The 23069-nt window shown below is 38.5% G+C and overlaps 1 protein-coding gene across 2 annotated transcripts in view; it reads left to right on the plus strand.

Annotated features, from left to right (window-relative positions):
- Window positions 1-23069, plus strand: part of adcy8 (adenylate cyclase 8 (brain)) — a 74515-nt gene that overhangs the window by 23737 nt on the left and 27709 nt on the right. For both annotated transcript variants that reach the window (XM_083525585.1, XM_083525586.1), the window contains exons 2-7: window positions 4952-5101; window positions 7001-7131; window positions 8197-8308; window positions 12807-12934; window positions 17573-17731; window positions 17835-18105. In XM_083525585.1, the coding sequence (XP_083381711.1) occupies window positions 4952-5101; window positions 7001-7131; window positions 8197-8308; window positions 12807-12934; window positions 17573-17731; window positions 17835-18105 (951 nt within the window). The remainder of the gene's footprint in view (window positions 1-4951; window positions 5102-7000; window positions 7132-8196; window positions 8309-12806; window positions 12935-17572; window positions 17732-17834; window positions 18106-23069) is intronic.

A 23069-nucleotide genomic window follows, 5' to 3' on the forward strand; every position in this document is an offset into this window, starting at 1 on the left:
CTTTAGGTTTGTCAGTAATGTACAACTTGGACAAGATGGTGTCAAGTTGGTGTAGGATCGGTGTACTACGTGCAAAAGATATTTTCAGCTTTGAGATCTTTTGAACCTGAATAATGATAGAGTGAAATTAAATCTAGGTAAGAGGATGGCCCATTAAGTTTGTCCTGGGTTATAGAGAATGAAGCAGTGTTTGGCTCCAATAAGCCAATGTCAAAATTCTTCCAGTATTGCATGTCAAATAAATAGGATTGCTCAACCCTCACCATGAGTGGTTAAAATGTATGTATGTATAAACTTGAATCAAGATGAATCAAGAATTAGGTCCAAGATAAAGGGTTGCTTTAGAATATTTGCAATTTGTTTGATTGTTCCAGAGTGATTTTTTTTATCCCTCTTTAATTCCTCTTTAAATATAATTGGGGTTGCAATGATGTGACACTGTTTTTTTTTTAAGTATCTCTGTCAGTTTCTGATCTAACTGCTTGAACACTGACCTTCTCTATGATGACCCTTTTGACTTTTGCTTAAACCATAGACATCATTTGGGACTTGTGACATGTTGTTTTATGTACTTAAAAAATTAGATGGCTTTTAGATATGTCTAATCAGCAGCCTATTCACATATCAAACATGCTTGGTTAAAGAGCTGGAGTAGATTAAGATGTCATGAGAGTAGGCTACAAGCTCCCAACCCTGATCCTTGAGTACCCCTGTCCTGCACATTTAAGTGTTTTCCTGACTTCCAATACATTAATTCAACTGAACACCTATTTAACTGCCATCCCTGAAGTGAAGTGGGTATGTTAATGTAGGGAATAATATACAGTGCACAGGCAAGGGGGAGCCAGGACCCGGGTTAAGAGGCTATAGTGTAGGATAGCAAAGATTTAGCTATTAGTGTTTGCTCACTACAAGAACTTGTGCAGAAAAGATTTCAATGACTTATGCCATGAAACAAGCCAGCAGAAAGAGGTGTAACTTTGCTAGTTTATTAAAACCAATGTAGCATATAAACCATAATGATATTCAATACCCTGAAACATGAGCAGGGCAAATGGTCAGAAGATAAACAAAAGGCACAATCAAGTCAGAAAACATAAAGCAGAACATAAACAAAACACAAACCAACCACAATAAAGAGGAAAATTATATTGTTAAAGTCATTCCTAAAAGGTAAATGTAACTTGTATTCAGGAGACATGGATAGAAACATGACTGAGGATTGTGTGATGAGGTTGTGGGCTAAAGATCATTAAAAGAATTGATGATTGATTGTTGGGAAGTGTGCACTATATATCAGACCCACTTAAAAAGTCAGAACTGTCATGGCTAATTTAAGAATTTTAATTGACGCATTGGTAATGTAATACACTTTTAGTCCAGAGAGGGTTACTTATGTGATAAAACTTATGCCATAAAAGACCATCTGCAAAATTATAATGAGAGAAACATCCAAATTAAATACTTAATTAAGATAATATTATTGTTACACATCACACATGGGAATATACAAACAGCTGCCCCTCTTTTTCACAAACACACACACACACGCACACAAACATTTCTAGAATTATTAATGCACTTAATTAATACAACCACATGGCTCGTTTATTTGTTGTTTTGTTGTTGTTTTTAATGAATAAATATAATTCAACATACAACCATTATTGTCAAAATAGCTGGCAACAAAAGTGAGTAAACCCTAAGTGATAACAGCTGTATGTTGCTTAACTATGCAAAGCCACATTTACAGAACTATTTATCACGTTCATGTTTTTGTTTACTTAAAAGGACCATCCAAATTTGTGTATTAGTGCAGTTCAAATTTGGTGCTTTGAGTATAATTCTCTCATTCTGACCACTGGATGTTGAACATGGAACCTCATGTCAAAGACTCTCTGAGGATTTGAGAATTAGAATTGTTGCGCCCCACAAAGATAGCGTAGGCTATAAGAACATCTGTAACAACCTGAATCTGAGTTACAGTACAGTGGCCAGGGTCATACAGACGTTTTCCAAGATGGAATTCATTTCGAACAGACCTCACAAGGCTCCGTCTCAAAAGTTGAGTAATCATACTGTGCGTCAGGAGCAGAAACTGGCTTTAAAAAACAGACGTATGAGTGCTGAGAGGTTGCAGAAGAGGAAGGTTGTCAGTGCACAGACCATATGCTGCCCACTGCAACAAGTCGGTTTGCTTTTCTGAAGCTGGCTCACAAAAAACCCTGCAAACAGTTTGCTGCAGACAACCTGTCTGAGAGCATGAACTACTGGAACCGTGTCCCGTTTTCAAGTGAGACTAAGATTAACTTGTTTGGCTCATGAAGTGTCCAGCATGTGTGGTGACACCCTGGTGAGGAGAACCAAGAAAACTGTGTCTTGCCTACAGTCAAGCATGGTGGTGGTAGCATCATGATCTGGGGCTGTATAAGTGTTGCTGGTACTGGGGAGCTGCGGTTCATTGTGGGAAACATGGATTTCAACATGTACTGAGACATTCTGAAGCAAAACATGTTGCTGTCCCTTCAGAAACTGGGCTGAGCAGCAGTTTTCCAACATAATACCGATCAGAAACACACCGCCAAGATGACAACTGCCTTCTGAATGTTGCTAAAATGTGAAGGGTGTACTACTTTTGTGAGATACTGTGTATATATAAACCAATCAGGCATAACATTATGACTGGTGAAGTAAATAACACTGATTATCTTTTCATCATGCCACCTGCTAGTGGGTGAGAGATATTAGGCAGCAAGTAAACATTTTGTTCTCAAAGTTGGTGTGTTAGAAGCAGGAAAAATGGGCAAGTGTTAGGATTTAAGTGAGTTTGATGAGGGCTAAACAACTGGGCCAGAACATTTCCAAAACTGCAGTTTCTGTGGGATGTTCCCGGTCTGCAGTGGTCAGTATCTATCAAACGTGGTCCAAGGAAGGAACAGTGATGAAGTGGTGACAGAGCAAAGGCTGGCCCATGTGGTCCGATCCAACAGATGAGATATTGATGTGCTATTGAGCTACAGATGAGCTAGCTCAAACAGCTCAAATGCTGTTAGTGCTCGATCAGTCAGGACTGTTGTGGCAGCCAAATGGGGACCAACACAATATTAGGCAGGTGGTCAAAATGTTATTCTCGATCAGTGTGTATATATATATATATATATATATATATATATATATATATATATATATATATATATATATATATATATATATATATATATATATATACAGTGAGGAAAATAAGTATTTGAACACCCTGCTATTTTGCAAGTTCTCTCACTTAGAAATCATGGAGGGGTTTGAAATTGTCATCGTAGGTCCATGTCCACTGTGAGAGACATAATCTAAAAAAAAAAATCCATAAATCACAATGTATGATTTTTAAACTATTTATTTGTATGATACAGCTGCAAATAAGTATTTGAACACCTGTCTATCTGCTAAAATTCTGACCCTCAAAGACCTGTTAGTCTGCCTTTAAAATGTCCACCTCCACTACATTTATTATCCTAAATTAGATGCACCTGTTTGAGGTCGTTAGCTGCATAAAGACACCCGTCCACCCCATACAATCAGTAAGAATCCAACTACTAACATGGCCAAGACCAAAGAGCTGTCCAAAGACACTAGAGACAAAATTGTACACCTCCACAAGGCTGGAAAGGGCTACGGGGAAATTGCCAAGCAGCTTGGTGAAAAAAGGTCCACTGTTGGAGCAATCATTAGAAAATGGAAGAAGCTAAACATGACTGTCAATCTCCCTCGGACTGGGGCTCCATGCAAGATCTCACCTCGTGGGGTCTCAATGATCCTAAGGAAGGTGAGAAATCAGCCCATAACTACACGGGAGGAGCTGGTCAATGACCTGAAAAGAGCTGGGACCACCGTTTCCAAGGTTACTGTTGGTAATACACTAAGACGTCATGGTTTGAAATCATGCATGGCACAGAAGGTTCCCCTGCTTAAACCAGCACATGTCCAGGCACGTCTTCAGTTTGCCAATGACCATTTGGATGATCCAGAGGAGTCATGGGAGAAAGTCATGTGGTCAGATGAGACCAAAATAGAACTTTTGGGTCATAATTCCATTAAACGTGTTTGGAGGAAGAAGAATGATGAGTACCATCCCAAGAACACCATCCCTACTGTGAAGCATGGGGGTGGTAGCATCATGCTTTGGGGGTGTTTTTCTGCACATGGGACAGGGCGACTGCACTGTATTAAGGAGAGGATGACCGGGACCATATATTGCGAGATTTTGGGGAACAACCTACTTTCCTCAGTTAGAGCATTGAAGATGGGTTGAGGCTGGGTCTTCCAACATGACAATGACCCGAAGCACACAGCCAGGATAACCAAGGAGTGGCTCTGTAAGAAGCATATCAAGGTTCTGGCGTGGCCTAGCCAGTCTCCAGACCTAAACCCAATAGAGAATCTTTGGAGGGAGCTCAAACTCCGTGTTTCTCAGCGACAGGCCAGAAACCTGACTGATCTAGAGAAGATCTGTGTGGAGGAGTGGGCCAAAATCCCTCCTGCAGTGTGTGCAAACCTGGTGAAAAACTACAGGAAACGTTTGACCTCTGTAATTGCAAACAAAGGCTACTGAACCAAATATTAACATTGACTTTCTCAGGTGTTCAAATACTTATTTGCAGCTGTATCATACAAATAAATAGTTAAAAAATCATACATTGTGATTTCTGGATTTTTTTTTTAGATTATGTCTCTCACAGTGGACATGCACCTACGATGACAATTTCAGACCCCTTCATGATTTCTAAGTGGGAGAACTTGCAAAATAGCAGGGTGTTCAAATACTTATTTTCCTCACTGTATATATATATATATATAAATGAATATGCCCTTTAATCTGTCTATTTCTCTCTCTCTCTCTCTCTCTCTCTCTCTCTCTCTCTCTCTCTCTCTCTCTCTCTCTCTCTCTCTCTTCTAGCTTTGTGCCCAGGTGTTGTTGTTCCTGTGTATGAACACTGCTGGTGTGTTTATCAGTTACCTGGCAGACCGTGCTCAGCGCCAGGCCTTTTTGGAGACCCGCAGGTGCATTGAAGCTCGCCTTCGTCTGGAGACCGAGAATCAGAGACAGGTTAGTGTGTCTGTGTGAGCCTGTGTTTTCAATCTGTTTTACACAGATTGGAAAAAAAAACCATATTGAAAGATAATTGTTCTCATGACCATATAGACCAGAGAATGGCTCAGGATCACTCTCTGCGCAAGTGTCGATTTCTGAGAGATTCTTATAGAAGTAAGATTACCATACAAGCATGCCCTTGGGGGGAAAAGAACTGTGCACACACACACACACACACACACACACACACACACACACACACACACACACAGTGATTGCATCATGGGCCCCACTTGACTGGCAAATGGAACCCCCTTCAACAAATCACATGAGAGCTCTCTGTAAGATAGAGGAATGGAAAGAGCGAGGGGAAAGGAGACAAATGGTGATAGATGGAAGGTAAATATCCCTTAGGACTTTGAGTACCTTTTTCTTTTTAGCTGACTTCCTCATGAGATTACTTCTCACATATTTAAATCAATTACATTTTCTTTTCCCCTAACTATGAGTCAGGAATTCCTAGAAGCTAGATGCTTGTGTGTGTGTGAGAGAGAGCAACAAAGGGGAATGAGAATTAGGGGCACATGGTTGTGCTTGTGTGTGTCTGTGTGTCTTTGTGTGTTTAAGACAAGGGTTTCTGTTTTGTGTGCCTGCGTGTGTGTACCTGCTTGTGTGTATGTTGCAATGATTATTGTGTGCTGTTATGTTTGCGTGTTAAAGCGATGAGTTTATTGTTTGTGTGCGTGCGTGTGTGTATCGGTGTTCTGTTTTGTGTGTGTAATTAAAAGAAGGGGTTGTGTTATGTATGTGTTTAGTGTGTGTTCTAGGGAAAGACAGAGGGACACAGGAATTAAATCTTTCTCAACCATTCTTCCAGACTTCCATAAAAACTGTTCACTTACACGAACACGTTGTGAAAAAGCCCATCTATTAATTTTGTGCCATTTAAATGAAAGAGTTTACAAGGCATGTGCATGATTTCATTTTTGTAAACTATAGATCAGAAAAGGCATAGAAAAAAAAAGTCTAAATAATTAAATGTAGAATGAAACACTGTGAAGACCATCATTAAGTGTTGAAATTGAGGCAGCACAATAACTACTAAAATAAAGACATCTTTTCAAAACTGACAAAAAAACCCAACATGAAAACGTATCCAGGACCCAAGAGACCTATGGCAGCATTAGTATCTCATAATGTCTGAGGTACAGTGTGGTGGCTAGATGAAAGTTGTCATGAAAACCAAAACCATAGGCCAAAATGATTAATGGTTTGATATAACCACTAAATAGTGAAGCTGGGTGGTGGCAGCATCATTTAGCTGAAAATCATCAATCAATTTTCAATCTGAAATTTGTGCAGACCACATAAACAATTAATAATCATAGTTAATTATAGTAAGTAGACTAGTGCAAGTATAAACATAAAATACTTTAACACTAATAATAATTGCACATGCAGGAAGCTCAAACTAAATTGTAGGTTATGGCGAATGGAACTTGCTTATCATCATTAGTTGTAAATGTGGACCAGAATGCTCTGATGTTGATCTTTATCAGGTCATTAGTCATTTATCAGGTCATTGTCTTTTTTTTAGATCCTTCAGTTGAGTAGTAGTTATATTTGTGTAATGTATAATAGGGTAGTTATTGGTGTGCCATATGACAGGCCAATAAGGGCCTACAGTGGAGGAACTTGTGTCCACATTGTTGAGTGTGATTAATTATTTGTGCTCAAACCATTGCTTGTTTCTGATGTTGATCCACGAATCAGCGTTCCAGATCTGCTCGTATGTCATGTCATGTGCGCTCAAATCGATGCTTATTTTTGTGCAGCGTTGATGAATAAGAGCTATTATGTGCATGTGAATAATGATGGCTACTGAACTTGATTACCCATGTCCCCTTGTGCCAGGAGCGTCTGGTGTTGTCAGTGCTGCCACGGTTCGTGGTTCTGGAGATGATTAATGACATGAGCAACGTTGAAGATGAGAATCTGCAGCATCAGTTTCACCGCATCTATATCCACCGCTATGAGAACGTCAGGTAACTCCACCAAGCCTCCATTTTAATTCAAGCAGCAGACCCTTCCCTACTAATGTGTTTTTGTACATACATACGCTCAGCCTTCACAACAACTTGCATAGACCTCAACATATATGCAGTATTACACATGTAATAAGAATTACAATTTATTATAATGATTCAGTTCTGTCCTGGTGGTGATGGAAATGGTGATCCATTTCCATTTTCAATCCATTAGAGAGATACAGACAGACAAAGGTTTTATTAGACAAAATATATAACTCTAAATAACACTAGATTTGAATATATTAAACCAAGGCAGGAATTTGAACAACGATTAAACAAACACAAACTGAAAGAATGCTTTCAACTAGAGGACTGCATAGGCTTTAAATTAAAGTCTGAACCTGGCCTGCACCCAAGATTGTTTGACCTGATATGACTGGATCCAGACAGAACTGTTTAATTTAAAGGACAAATATGAAATTGGTTTCTCAGTGGAAATAATTGTTTTGCAAAATGCTGTATTTCAAGTCAAGAAACGACTTGAATTCAATACACTTGAATTTCTTAACTTCCAAATATAGTATTTTTCTTATATGTATTTAGTCAGTGACAATAATTATGGTACATATACTGAATATTTATCATAACATTTTTTTTTTTTTTTACAAACTCAACCTGTATGTTACAAATAGTATGTGTAGTACAATAAACTCTTTTTTTTATCCCTATGATAATGCTGTGAGAAAACTGAGATCATATTCAATTATGTACTCAGAGAGAGAGAGAGAGAGAGAGAGAGAGAGAGAGAGAGAGAGAGAGAGAGAGAGAGAGAGAGAGAGAGAGGTGTATCAGGGACTTATTGAATGAATCAGTTACATTGCAGCAGGGAATAGTATAAAGAAAAGGACAAAAAGGTTGACATTTCAAGAACAAATCAATCAATCAATCAATCAGTTTGTAAGTGTGTAGTACTACCAATTATACCTTTAGTGACATGACATTATTGAGAACAGAATTGTGTAGGGACAAGAGACAGGAAAATGTGTGTGTTTACATGTGTGATGCCTGTGTCTCCTGCAGTATTCTTTTTGCTGACGTAAAGGGTTTCACAAACCTGTCCACCACCCTCTCGGCTCAAGAGCTTGTCCGAATGCTTAACGAGCTCTTTGCTCGCTTTGATCGCCTCGCACATGTGAGTACCCGAAATACATACAAGCACACACATACACACTTTCTGACTCAAGTAGGCTGTCTCATATGTGTGTGTTTAACTTAGTAGGAAGGTAAAGCAAGGGATGGTGGTAACTCCATATTATAAAAAAATACCCCATTACTAAATATTGTTGTTTCATTGTGCAAGTGCATTTACAAATAATTGTGGCCAATTTTTTTATAAATATGTTTGGATTTTTTATGCAGTATGCATTTGGTTGTTGCTACATGATAGGCATGCCACTACCAGTGATGCCAGTTTTGGGGTCTTCACCCACGAGACCAGTAAACTTTGTTAGTTCAAAATCAATACATCATTTGCTGGTAAACTGATGCAGTTGGCTTTCAGATTCAATGTGCATTTCCCAACATCTAGTCATTCTCTGTGGCCTTCTCCGTCTCCTATGTCAGCTTTCTTCCAGCTTTTAGCAGCTTGGCTCACAGAACCAAGCTGTCCCTGATGAGGTGTGATGTTGATGTGCACATGAAGCCAACCTCCACAGGATATATGACAGCCTTCCAGCTGGCCACTCTGCACTTAGCAGCAATCTCCATCACTTCTGCCAGCTTCCTCAGACCCGGATCGTGTCGCCACCTGCCTTTAAGCTAGCATAGTCTTGGGGCCTGTATGATTGTGTTGGAAAGATGTATTATATAGTGCAACTTTCCTCTCTGCTAAACTATTGGGTAGAGGTTGCTATGACATTCTAGTGTATAATATGCAAATCTAATCAGATAACCAAGCCAGACTTGTGAGACCTGTTAAAACTGGCCTTGAGACAGAGTTTTGTACATGCATTGCTATTTCCCCTCACTTGCTGCTTCTGCTAAGACTCATTCCTTTTTTTGTTTCTTGTTGGCTTTGGACCAGAGCCTGGACCCTGTCAATGACTTCTTGGTGTTGCAGACTGCTGGTTGCCCATTTTCACTACTTCTTGTGCCTTCCATTCATTTCCAGTGCTCACCTGATGGCTTAATGGACTCTATCAGCTTTAGAACCAGTGTTTTCCTACATGTAGCCCAGGATGATGGGATACAATTGTGTAACATTGTGTGTTCCACCCAAAGAGACTTGATTCATAGATACAGTTGGGTAGTCTCTGCCACTTGCACTTGTGGTGCTGGCAGAAGTTTATAAGGTACAGCAGTGGTGTACATGCTTCCTAACATGTCTTATGTAAAATGTGTACAAAAATATTGTGGTATTGCAAATGTGGATCAAAGATCTATATATATATATATATATATATATATATATATATATATATATATATATATATATATATATATATATATATATATATGCTTATTTTTTACTTTAGTGTAAAAATAAACATAGAACATAAAATAAGACATATTAATGACATTAATATGTAAATATCATTCTCAATATCATTAACTGATATTAAAGATATATCAAAATAAGAAATATCAAAATAAGTGAATGAAACAATACCAAGCCTTTAAATGTCAAAAAATATATATATTTATAAAAATCTAATAGGAATCAAGTATCATGCATTTATTTTGTTCAATCTATCATTGTAATAGATGGAATTATTTAGCAGTTATTTCCTGTTATTTAAGTGATAATCTCAATATCTTATAAAATTAATATCTGCCCATTACGATGCTATCAGTGGCGGGCCATGCATCTGGCCTTCAATGGGGACTTACTCGACTTAATCGACCTCTTAATACCACCACTATCACGTCGCATTTATAGAAACCATCAATACTATACAAAAACACAATATAACAACGCGTGGCATTACAGAGAGAGAGGCTTTTCACATATGGAGGGTGAATACCATTTTACTAAAGCAAGAAACCCAGAACTCCAAACCTCTACACTCTACAACATCTGGAGCAGTTCAGAATCAATGTTTGTCTAATAACATGACAAAAACATAGAAATTGGTCAAAGAGCCTGCAGGACAGGCTTTGAAGGCTCTGGGCAGATTAGATTGTTATGGCAGCACATAGAGGCTGAAATCTGATTGGACAAAAAATCTAACATTCACATACACCTACTGGAATCAGTGCAGCCAAGAGAAACGCTACAGAATGAAGACAATAAACTGTTGGTAATAAATTAATATAATTTCATGGAACAAATATTCGAATTTTAGGTTGTAAATGTAGGTCAGTCCTTCTGATAGTGTTTGAGCCAGCAGAGAAGACTTTGCTGGTCCTGATCGCCCGCCTGCGCTAAATGATTTCAATATGTTAGGTAATAAGCATTTTGGGGTAAAATTATAACCTCCCTAAAACATAAAAAAAAAATCTGGAACATATGCTGTTTCTTTTTTCCCTGGATCCACAGCCATACAGTACTCGTACGTTTGACTGACAGGGTTCTTCTTTCTATTCACAAACACAGATTTGAAATTACTTGCTGAGGACTGTTTAGCCTGACATCACTGGCTGCAATATTCAAGCTCAGCTTTGTTGCCTGAACCCTACCATAAATATAAAATGAAGCTTATTTCAGGCTCATGTGACTGTTGCAGCACCTGCTGATTGAATTACTGACTCTATCACTGAATATGTTTTCGCAGGTTTGCGCAGAAACAGGATTGTTTTTTTCACTGCGCCATATTCAGAGCTGAATTGTGTACAGGCAGTTTGAGGTTGTGCATATTGGTATTCTTGTTGCAGTTTGCCGAAAACAGAAGAGTGTCTCGGCTATGAGTAAAGCTGACCCTGATTTAAAGTCAAATTTTCTTGCAGCATTTAGGCTACAGCAAGTAGCTTAGCACCACTGTCCAACCGGTTTTTAACACTGAAATATACAGAATGCCATTAACTGCCAATAAATATGAAAATACTGAATTATTATTCCAAAAACATCAACAAACTTTTTCTTTTGCACAGAGAAGATAACATTTATTGGAGACAGAATCTCAATGATTGAGTTTTTTTATAGAGTTTACACTATACACACTACAGGTTTTTGGACACCATTCCACATTTGGTCCCCATGTGCTGTTATAATGATCTTCACTCTTCTGGGAAGATGTTGCACTAGATTTTGGATTGTGTTTGTGGAAGTTTGTGCTCATTCATCCTTGAGGAGGTTAATAGTGATGCCAGGTGCTAATGTAGGGTGAGGAGGCCCCGGGTACAGTCAGCATTTTAATTCATTGCAATTGTGTTCAATAGGGTTAAGGCAAGTGCATGCTACTTGAGATCTTCCACCTCAACTAATGCAAAGCATATCTTCATAGACCTTGCTTTATACACAGGGACATTGTCATGCTGGAACAGGTTTGGGTCTCCTAGTTTAAGTGAGGAGAAAATGTAATGCTACTGCATTCAACGACATTCTGTACAATTTTATGACTTTGTGGTGACAGTTCAGGGAAGTACCACATATGACTGGAAAAGTCCATTGTCCCAATACTTTCCATGGAGTGTATATTTTCTGAGGCTGTATAAAGAAATTGGCTGCTAAATTTTTCTGTCACACTTCTGTTTTTGCAGCCTGTTTTAACACATTCACTGGTTCCTCGATGGAAAAATAGAGATAGGCAAAAGTTCAGTTCCTTTTCAGTACTCACGCCCACACACCTGCGGTTCGGGGTACCTTTCAATCTTGACGTCCGCCCATCTCACTCGCGAATCGGACCGTTTTCTCTCTTTAGCTCCCGCCTGAGTTTGAGCGGACCGGCCCAAGCGTCTGTCCAGTGCACTCGCCAGCCGGCACGTTTTTTTACCACCGTCTGTCCACGTTCAGTCACCGTTCGGCGACCCCTCTGCTCGCCTCTGCTTGGTGGCCCTCTACCCGAGGCTGGTGTGTCTCTCCTCTTCATTGCCATCTCTGGACTGTAACAGACTGCACTGATTAGTTTCATCAGCTGCAGGGGTTACTTACCGCTCCACCCTCCACTCGCTCACCGCTGGCACACCTGACTTTGTTTCGTGTTTTTTTGTCGCAGCAGTAGTGGGTGTATGATATATTTGACTTACAAAAATGTTATGTACCATTCACCAAACTTTGTACGTTTAGATACTTTGCAGAGATTGTATAGTAGTGTACTTAATTTTGTTGTAAATAAAAAACTGTTTAACCCTTGTATCTTCTACCATCGTGAACCGATCTCAGTCTGCGCTTGCACTATATCATTTTGTGCTAGCAGCTGAAGCATATAATTATGACTCATAGCATGGCTAATTGTGGCAGTGTGTAGTGTTTAGCAGTGATGAGCAGCGCTAACTTGTCTTTTGTTTCTGCACAGTTGTTTACAGAGTCGTGAGAGCATGTAAACATCGCAGCAAGCAGGAGTAATAGATATCATTGAGATTATTATTTAATGTTCTCTCAAGAATGCAAATGTACTCTTACAAAATCTCAGGGAGATTTTACCACGATTGCTCGCAATTTTAGTAATTAAAGGAAAGTGGCAGTAACCCTCAATTCTTCACTTTGAATTGCCTTTCACTCACTTTTTATTCTTCTCCTGTCTCTCTTTTAGGAACATCACTGTTTAAGGATAAAGATTCTTGGAGATTGCTACTACTGTGTCTCAGGCCTTCCTGAACCCAGACCAGATCATGCCCACTGCTGTGTAGAAATGGGTCTCAGCATGATCAAAACTATCAGGTAATGTTTGTAAATAGCATATACATTTGGCCAATGTGTAGCTGCAACCAAGATACCAAGGTTTGTCAAGGTACGAGTAAAATAACCCAAAGAGCCCTGACCTTAACCCCACTGAGCATCATTAGGATGGATTGTAAAATTGATACATGTCATGGAATGGATTTGAATTCTGCCAGAAGGCATTGTCATTTGACATCAGTGCCTTATTTCATTAAGGCTTTTGTGGCTAAATGGGAAAAAAAAGTCCACAAACTTTTAGCCAAGTGTGAACATTACCTGTAGAATTGTTGAGAATTTCTCTTTTGGAGTTTAGGGTGTTGATGTATAGTGGTGTATGGTACAGATAAGATACACAGGTGTGGAATTGGCCACATGCTGTGTGGATATATAAGCTTTATTTGGCTTATAGATATAAAGTCGCATGCAGCCTGGAGTTGAGCATGAATCATGTGGATGATTAAAAACTCAGACTAGCCCATGCTAATTGAGGACAGTGGATGGCTGTCTGTTTCCATTATCTGTTAACAATGTCTTTGATTACTCAGATTTATAATCACTGACTTCAGTGTATGCCAACTGGTAAAGGGGTGCATTGCAGAAATTGTTTTCTAAAATTTTAAGTCAAACTGTAAAGTTTACTCGTCTTATTGTACCTGGAGGAGACAGAAAAGAATGGATTCATGCTTTTGGATTCATCCTTACCAAAAAGGTAAGGATATTGGTGACCTAGTTATTGCTACTATTTTATTATTATTATTATTATTATTATTATTATTATTATTATTATTATTATTATTATTATTATTATTATTATTATTATCATTATATTTTGACGTTGTCCATGCTCTAAATAATGTGTGCAATCAGTCAGAATTGGAGGCAGGCTGTCACCGGCGGGGTGACGTCACGATCAGGAAGTATGAAATGCACACGGAGTGAAGCCGGAAGGAGGGACACTCCAGAGGACCAAATCTTAGAGGCTGCCACATTCCAGGTCGAGTGTGCTCTAACCTTGAATGGTGCAGGTAGACCAGTGGACTTGTAGCAGGACGCGATAGAGTCAATAATATGTCTGCTGAGGGTCTGCTTATGAGCAGGAAGGCCTCTCTTTGGAGGGCCGTAGCAGATAAACAATTGTTCCTCCAGGGACTTGTCCTGTAAACATAGCAGTCCAGTGCTTGGACCAGGCACAGCCGGTTCAATTTCTCCTGGTCTGGGGTCTGGAATAAAGGAGGATTAAATGCCTGGAGCCTAACAGGTCGTGGGATGACCAAGGGTACCTTAGGGACGTAACCCGCTCTAGTGTGCAGTAAGGAACTGGCCATGCCTGGAGTGAACTGCAGCAAGGAGCGGGCCATAGACAGGGCCTGTAAATCACCTACTCTCCTCAGAGAGCGGATAGCCAGCAAAAAGCTGTCTTAATAGATAAGTGCCTCCATGGAATCTCAGCCAACGGCTTGAAGGGGGGCTTGGACAGAGCCTCCAGCACAATGGCCAGGTCCCACCCGGCACTCTTGGTCCCACCAGAGGCCTCAGCCTCTGGGTGCCGCGGAGAAAACTAATCATGAGTGGGTCTATGCCCAGTCAATGCCCCAACAGGGGGGTTTGATATGCCAGAACAGTGGACGCGTAGACTGTAATGGTGGATAGAGCCATCCCTTTTGCAAACTGTTTCTGCAGGAACTCCAGCACTGAACCATCTGGGCAGTGGACTGTGTCAAATTTGTGCTGAGCGCACCACACAATGAACAGATGACATCTAGCGGCATACGACCTCCTCGTGGAGGGAGCTCTGAAATGAAGAATGGTTTCTAATACCTCGGTGGAGAGATTAGAACCTCAGAGCTGTGTCCCTTCAGGGGCCACAACCCCCAAAGCCTCTATAGCTAAAGAACCTCGGATCTCTCCAAACATAGGCATCGCCGCATGACATTGATCGTATGGAGAGGATTGCACTTCTGTGAAGAACATATGGGCCCTGAGCCACCACTTAAGGGGTCTCATGTACAAAAAGCCAAGTGGAATGACATTGGATGCTGCAGCCATGAAGCAAAGCAGTCTCTGAAACTGCCTGACAGTGAGTGACTGCCCTTCCTGACAGCTGTAAGGATAGACACAATGCGGGCAGAGGAAAGCTGCATGCGCATAGTTGTCGAATCCCAAATGACGCTGAGTAATGGAGAAAACACACTCTTCCCGGCATTAAGCCGAAACCCCAGTTCCTTCATGTGAGCGAGAACAAGATCTCGATACCGGACCGCTAACTGCTCTGATCGAGCTAATATCATCCAATCATTGATATAGTGGAGGATGCGGATGCCCTGAAGTCTCAGGGAAGCTAGAGCTGCATCGAAACATTTCGTGAAGGTGCGGGGTGATAAGGTAAGGCCGAATGGAAGGACCCAAATTTGGTACGCTTTGACCCCAAAAGCGAACCCCAGGAACTTCCTGTGAGAAGGGAGGATGGGTACATGAAAGTACACATGACAACCAGTCTTCGAATCTGATCTGAGACACGACCTGTTTGAGGGTTAGCATTTTGAACTGAAGTTTAATCAGAGAGCGACGTAGATCTTGAATAGGACGCATTCCTCCTCGAAGAGTGCCCACCAGGAGCGGAGCGATCATATGGGAATGTGGGTGCAGTACTGGCAGTCGGCTTTCTCGAGTTCCTGAAAGGGAAACTTCACAATAAACATTGACATTGTAAAAAAACAAATTAACCTGAAAGTTTAAGTAAATGTTGCATACATAGCTTTTCTAGATATTCTCAGTAAATAGATATTATGCTTACACACAAGAGCATGCATTTAAATAAAAATGTTTAATCCTGTGCTTGTGTTCATTTTTATTTACTTTATTTATTAGTTAAATATGATGTTTTTAGATATATGGAGATATATAGAGATGGGGTTTGGTAATGTTAAATAAGAAATACATATAACAGAACTCAATAAATTGACCATTCATTTTGAACAATGAATAATGCAAATTCGAATTATACACATATCTGGATTAAGGCCTGGCATGCACATAGGCCAAACAGCACATCAAAATTTGATGAATCTGTACAGCCAGGCAAAGGCAAAAGGCCCAGGTTAACAAGAATAACAAGAATATGCCCAGATAGCAGAGACCTCTGGTCTAGACTAATTTCATCAATGGTACATATACACAAACCATGTAATGAATGAAAAGTCATCTGTAGCACAATGTTATATGATAAAATGAGTTTGACACAAATTCAAATGTTCAGACTTCATTCGAAGAAAAATATGCCCTGAAGTAAGCACTTAGTGATATAATATGTTAATGTCATATATATGCATTGAAAATATGTTCTGTATATGTGTATATCTATGGATAGAAAGTATTCATAAATACATAATAAAATACAGTTGGTAGTAACTATTTTTAAATTAAAAGCAATGTAGTTTTTATTTACTGTTGATTTAAATAAGATCTGGGTTCGATTGGTGTTACAGCCACATGTGCATGTGACTAAACTTTCTAAAATGGCTTGCTTCCTGCACAGATGTGGCTATGATGTGCCATTGCCCTGGGGGCACAGATGTGAGACACATGAAATGTTTTAATTTAGCATTACTTTTTTTGCAAGAGTTGTCAGTGTGTTTTAGCATTATCCTTGCTCTTCACCTGCGGGCCATAACCTACTAACATTGAGACGCTCACAACACACAATTATGTTAACATCTGGAACATCACCATAAGGTTTTCAAAACATTCATGCAGTATTTCTGCTATAGCTTGGATATTCAAAATGAGATAAATGGGTTGAGATGGGTCATAGCAAGGACAATGAGACAACGTGTGTGTGTCTGTGTGTTTAGCTGTATATACAGTATATATATATATATATATATATATATATATATATATATATATATATATATATATATATATATATATGGTGTTTAGTAATCGGAGTCAACAAAACGGAAGAGATTAATGAATAAATGATTATAAATAATTGACTTCCAATTTCACAAGTTTACCAGGAAAATTACGTGTCATTTCTTTTCTAATACTAGCTAACATCCCACCTCTATTATAGCACCAATACTTTCAGGTGAACTTCAGATTTAGCTTCTGATGCTTAAACTCACTTACTGAACTGGGTACTTAGTTCTGCTAGCTTTTATGGTCCTTATATCGGTGTTTCATTTATAGTCTTGCAATGGGATTAATGTGTGTTGAAATTGCAGGCCAGTGAATGTGTCCCATTACGCTGTCATGTTTGTTGAACAAGCCATACACAGATTTAGCAGATTTATGCACCCATCCAGTTGTCATCCTGGGATGTTGCAGTGTCGGTGTTTATTAAATCTCAAAAGTTAAACCCAATCTCATCCAACAACTGATGATCCATGTTTATGCTGTATAATATGGCATTGCTTCTGGGTTATGTGACTATTAATTGTGTCTGTAGGATGTATATTTTTGGTTTGGTATGAGTGAAAAAAAACAGGATAATTAAAGTAAATCAATAAAAGTATAATTGATTTGTGTATAGTGTCTGTGTGGATTAGTATTAATTAATGATTATGCATTTAGGTTTTCAGTATTGATTTGCATTGTAAAGTTTTGTGCATGTGAGACTGCATTGTTTGTGTGTAGGTATGTCCGTTCACGTACGAAGCATGACATCGACATGCGCATTGGGATTCACTCCGGGTCAGTCTTATGCGGGGTACTGGGACTGAGGAAATGGCAGTTTGACGTCTGGTCCTGGGATGTCGATATTGCCAATAAACTTGAGTCTGGAGGCATACCAGGGTAAGACAATCACATATTTTGTCAAACATTTATAAAATCATATAAACATAATTTAAGCTACCTTTTAGTTGCCTAAAATGTCTGGCTTTGTGTTATGTTATAGACGGATCCACATCTCCAAAGCAGCGCTAGATTGTCTAAATGGCGATTATGACGTTGAGGCGGGTCATGGCAAGGACCGGAACGATTTCTTGCGCCGGCACAACATTGAGACTTTCCTGATCAAGCAGCCTGAAGAGAGCCTTCTCACGCTGCCTGAGGATATCATGAAGGAGGCCACCAACCAATCAGATCACAGAGCATCCACCACCACATTTACTGAGGGCACATGGAGTCCAGAGCTACCGTTCCACAATATCGTGGGCAAGCAGAATGTAAGTGACTTGTACATTCCACAGTAACAGAAACACAACACACACACACACACACACACACACACACACACACACACACACACACACACTGATTCTCATTATAAAATAGTTGGTTTGATTTAAGTAAAAAGCATATAAATGGAGATGATTAATAATAATATAAATAATAAGAATAAGAATAATAAGAATTTTTATTCTCATAGGACAAAGTAGTGGCAGATTTGAGGTCATGAGGCAGTGCATTCAACAGAGTGGGGCTCTAATGATTAAATGCACTTTAACCTATTTATGTTTTTCCACAAATGACTGAACAATTACAGACTAGGATAACCTGAGCATTCTGATTTGGTTAATTAACTGTATGCAGGTCTGAAATACATTTGCAAGCAATACTATTAAAGTCTTTATAGACAAGCGAAAGCACTAATCTAAAAATTGGATTCTGTATTTGATTGAAAGCCGGTGTAGTGATCTAAGTGGTCTAAGAATCTGTTGGTTGAGTACACAGCATTGCAATAGCATTTTGGAAAAAGGGAGCATTTTTATTGTTTGAGAAAATAATAAAATAATAAAAAAACCTTTTTATTAAATAATAATAAAAATATTATTACAATCGATTAGCATCAAACCAATATAGTTAAGCTCAGCATTTAGAGAGTTTTTAAGTTGAATAAAAAAAATCTGTTGGTAGAATAATTTTTTATCTGATTTCGGAATATTAACATCCAGACTTCTGACATGTTTGAAAGTCAATGTCCACTATATGGACGTATGTGCTTTTTTTGAACATCTTATTCCACATTTAGTCCCCATTTGCTCTTATATTAACCTTCACTCATCTGGGAAGATGTTGAGTGTGGAGTGTGCTTCATGGAATTTTTGCTCATTTAGTGACAAGGGCATTATTAAAGTCAGTTACTGATGTTGTTCATAAACCTTGTACTTACGTAAAAGTAGAAATACACTAGGTAAAATCTTACATCATTATATTTGCACTCTTTACAAAAGCAAACTTATTTATATAGTTGTTTGACTTAATGCTAAAAAAACCTTAATGAAGTTTAGTGTCAGGTTTGAGATTATCAATGAAGAGATATAAAATACTTGTGTATCATCAGGAAACAATTTTTTTTAAGATATGTCAGGTACTATAGGATGGAACCAAGTGGAAATTGACAGTATATAAACTATAATTTTGACATTTTCAGGTTTGAAACTACTGATAGACAGAGCTTTTTTAAAAATAGAAAAATAAATAAATAAATAAATAAATAAATACATTTAGTGTCTTTTACCTACAGTACACTAATGAAAATGATAAAAATTTACTAAATAAAGCTGGAAACAACCAGGCATTTAATTTGTTTTAACCTTGTTTGCAAGGTGATTTTTAAATAGTCGTCAAATGTGTTTTGTGCCAGAACTCTTTCAAGTTCTTGTAGACATTTCAAGCTTTTTTTTTTTTTTTTATTCCATAAAGAGTCAGACATTTTAAATGCCTTAGACCTGCATCTAATATGATCCATTTCAGTCACATTAATAAAATCAGATATAAAATTATCTTCATTTCTTTACAGTCTTTGCATTTTCCCTGGTCTTCCCTGGAAAAAGTATTTTTCTTTCATTTAATAATGTGTATCTCTATGTATTACTTTTCCGAAGTTGCACTCATTCTCCAGCAGAAGAGCAAGGACCATATAACATAGTGATTATGTTAAATGTTGGTTTCTTCCATTAAAAAAAAAAAATGTTTTTGCTTTTATCAGTAGAATTAAAATAAGCGATGTGATGTTTAAAATATAGCATCAGCATTATAGCAGTATTGTATAAAATCTATACAATACTGCTATGGTGCATTACTGGTGGCTTGTAAAAGACAGTCAGTCTAAAAACAGTGCTATAATTGGAAAGTGGCAGTATGTACGACACAAGGGCAGAGCTACTGTGGTGCAGCTTGTACATTTGCACTGGGGCTCATGAGCCAGGTGGCAAATTGTTTACTCCGAACTGTGGCTAACAGCACTATTTATATCTACATGAAAACACTATTTTCTCCATTTAAGAAATCTATCATGTTCCTTCTGCCTCTTAGAGGCAGACAAAGAAAGCCAAATAAATCTACTAAATTATTAGGATTAACTTTTCTGTTATAACTAATGCATTACAACTAAAGCTTTTTATCATGAAATATTACACTGTTCTGCATTCTGTATTTTCAGAGGTAGTGTTCAGAACTTACAGTGTACCAGTTTTAAAGCAACATGATCAGAACTGTGTGGAACCAGTGGCAGAGCTCTGTAACAACCGACCCCTATGCATGCATCACATTTGGGCTCTACATTGCCTTTTTATATAAAAAATTCACATGTGCATTTTACTATTTCTCAAACAATCACTAGCCTGGTAGCTCTTTCATGGCCAGTAGTAATACCTAAATTAGTGATGGGAAGATCAGATCATTTGATTCTTTGAATCTCTTCCATCAAAATGAACAAATGTTTTTATGAGTCAATTAGTTAATTTCGTTCCTTTGATCAAAATTTATTTTTACATTTTCGATAATCAGATCCCCCAAGATGTCTACATACACAAACTTTGAAATTAGTTTCAATATGACAATAAATAAAAATATGACATTGCAGCTAAGGACAAATTATAATAAACAGATAATCAAAATTGGGGCACCTCTCATATCTTCTGGTCCGTGTTGTTGGATCTTTTTCATGTGAATCCTATAATTATTTTAACAATCATGTCAAGATTCAGACCAAAAAAACCTGATCTATTGCATTGTGTAGCGTCTCTGGGAGTCACATGACAAAAGAACAAACGACTCAGACCAGAGGACTCATGAGATGAACTACCCAATTCTGTTTCCTGTACATACCTTACATAACATAACAAATTAATCACTCTTTCAATTTCTCGTTCTTCTAAATCACATTAAGAACTTGTTCAAAATGACACATTACCCATTTAAAAATAAGCAATTTTAAAAGTAATGCATAATGTCTCTGTCTAGTTTTAAAGTGGTCCAAATGTGATGCTTCCATAGGAGTTTATTGTAACAGAACCGTTCAGGTCAGTTTTAGAAAAGGATCTTGGCTCTATGGAACTGTTAAACAAGCTTTTAACAATGGCAAGATGGTGTAGCGTTATATCATTTTTTTTTCACAAATGAATTCAAATAGTGGATCTTGTAATAGGTGAAGTGGTAGCTCAGAGATTATGATGTTGCAAGCAATCTGCCACTTCTGGCCCCTTGAGAGAGGCTCTTAATGCTCAACTGCTCAAATGATGAACATTGATAGATCATTGTAAGTCGCTCTGGACAAGGGCATCTGCCAAAATGCCATTAATGTAAATGCTAGTATAATCCTTTTAACATTGTACATTGTCTCAAAGCAGCATCACAGAAATAAAGAGATAAAATGGTTATAAAGTTGTATAAATGGGTGTATAAGTTTAGTCCCTACAAGTTGTTTTGCATAATTGTACGTTATAATGAGGGAGCCATTGGTCACTGTGGCAAGAAAACTTAAGAGGAGCCAGATCCAAAACGGTGTCCGAATGTCCATTCATTACAGATCCATCATTGTGTACTTTTCAGTGCAGAACTGTTATTGAAAATGTAATTTTGTAGATAAAAATGAGGCATTACAGATTTTCATTAGTATTGTGCTCTTCTCCTGGATAAAAATTCTTCTACAAAGTTTAAGGTGTTGTTTAGAAGCATTACAGTCCAAAATGATTTGCAGGAGCTTCTCGTGCAGATGAATGGTGTTGAAGGCTTTTTTTCTTGGTATGTGAGCTGCTGCTTGTAATAAACTCTTGTTTGTAGGTGGTTGAACTACCTTGCTGTTGCTATGGAGATCTGGTTAACATAAGGGAATGTAATCTTTGATTAGCTCGGTGCTTTTGTTGTTTTTGTCTCGCAGTCAGCTCTGAAGAACAGCTTAACACTTCAAAGAGATCTTACCACAAAGCTAACATGGCCCAATCATGCTCTAGCAGAACACAAATCCTGCCTCTGTGTGTCTGGGTCTTTGTGTTAGTCTTATAAACCTCATTTAATATAGTAGTCTAAGTGTGTTTTTGTGTTTGTGTGAGGTTTATTTCCCTACACTAGACTACGTTTCCGTGTTAAGAATTTGATTGTGTATGCACTGAAGTGATAAGACAGTGTGTGTGTGTGTGTGTGTGTGTGTGTGTGTGTGTGTGTGTGTGTGTGTGTGTGTGTGTGTGTGTGTGTGTGTGTGTGTTTGTGTCAAAGAAAGAGAGAAAGAGAGAGAGAGAGAGAGAGAGAGAGAGAGAGAGAGAGAGAGAGAGAGAGAGAGAGAGAGGCTAATGGTTTCCATGGCAACAAGAATGTCTGTAAGGTAGTAACAGGATTCCTCTCCTATAGTCACTCTATCATGCTCTGTCTCCCACCCTCTTTTACTCTCTTTAACCTTCACCTCCTTCAACAGCTGCTGTGCTAGGAGTTTTTTAGCTTTCTTTTGTATTTCTTTCCTTTTCTTTATTATTTTCCTCGGCCTCACTGCATGTGTATGTGTGTTAACGTATCATAACAGCAGTCTATTTTGGTGTTCTGATGTGTGAAGTGGTCAACTAATGGATGCTGTCATCCAAACACGCACACACACACTCACACACACTCACACACACACACACACACACACACACACACACACACACACACACACACACACACACACATACACACACACACACACACACACACACACATACACACACACACACACACACACACACACACATACACACACACTGCTTTAGATACATAGCATATACACAGTATTGTACTAAATAAACTCTGCGGGAATTTGTGTGTGTGTGTGTGTGTGTGTGTGTGTGTGTGTGTGTGTGTGTGTGTGTGTGTGTGTGTGTGTGTGTGTGTGTGTGTGTGTGTGAATAAATGTGAGTATAATTAAAAAGATGGA

The sequence above is a fragment of the Silurus aristotelis genome (genome assembly GCF_946808225.1).
Source record: "Silurus aristotelis genome assembly, chromosome: 22".
Taxonomy (NCBI): domain Eukaryota; kingdom Metazoa; phylum Chordata; class Actinopteri; order Siluriformes; family Siluridae; genus Silurus; species Silurus aristotelis.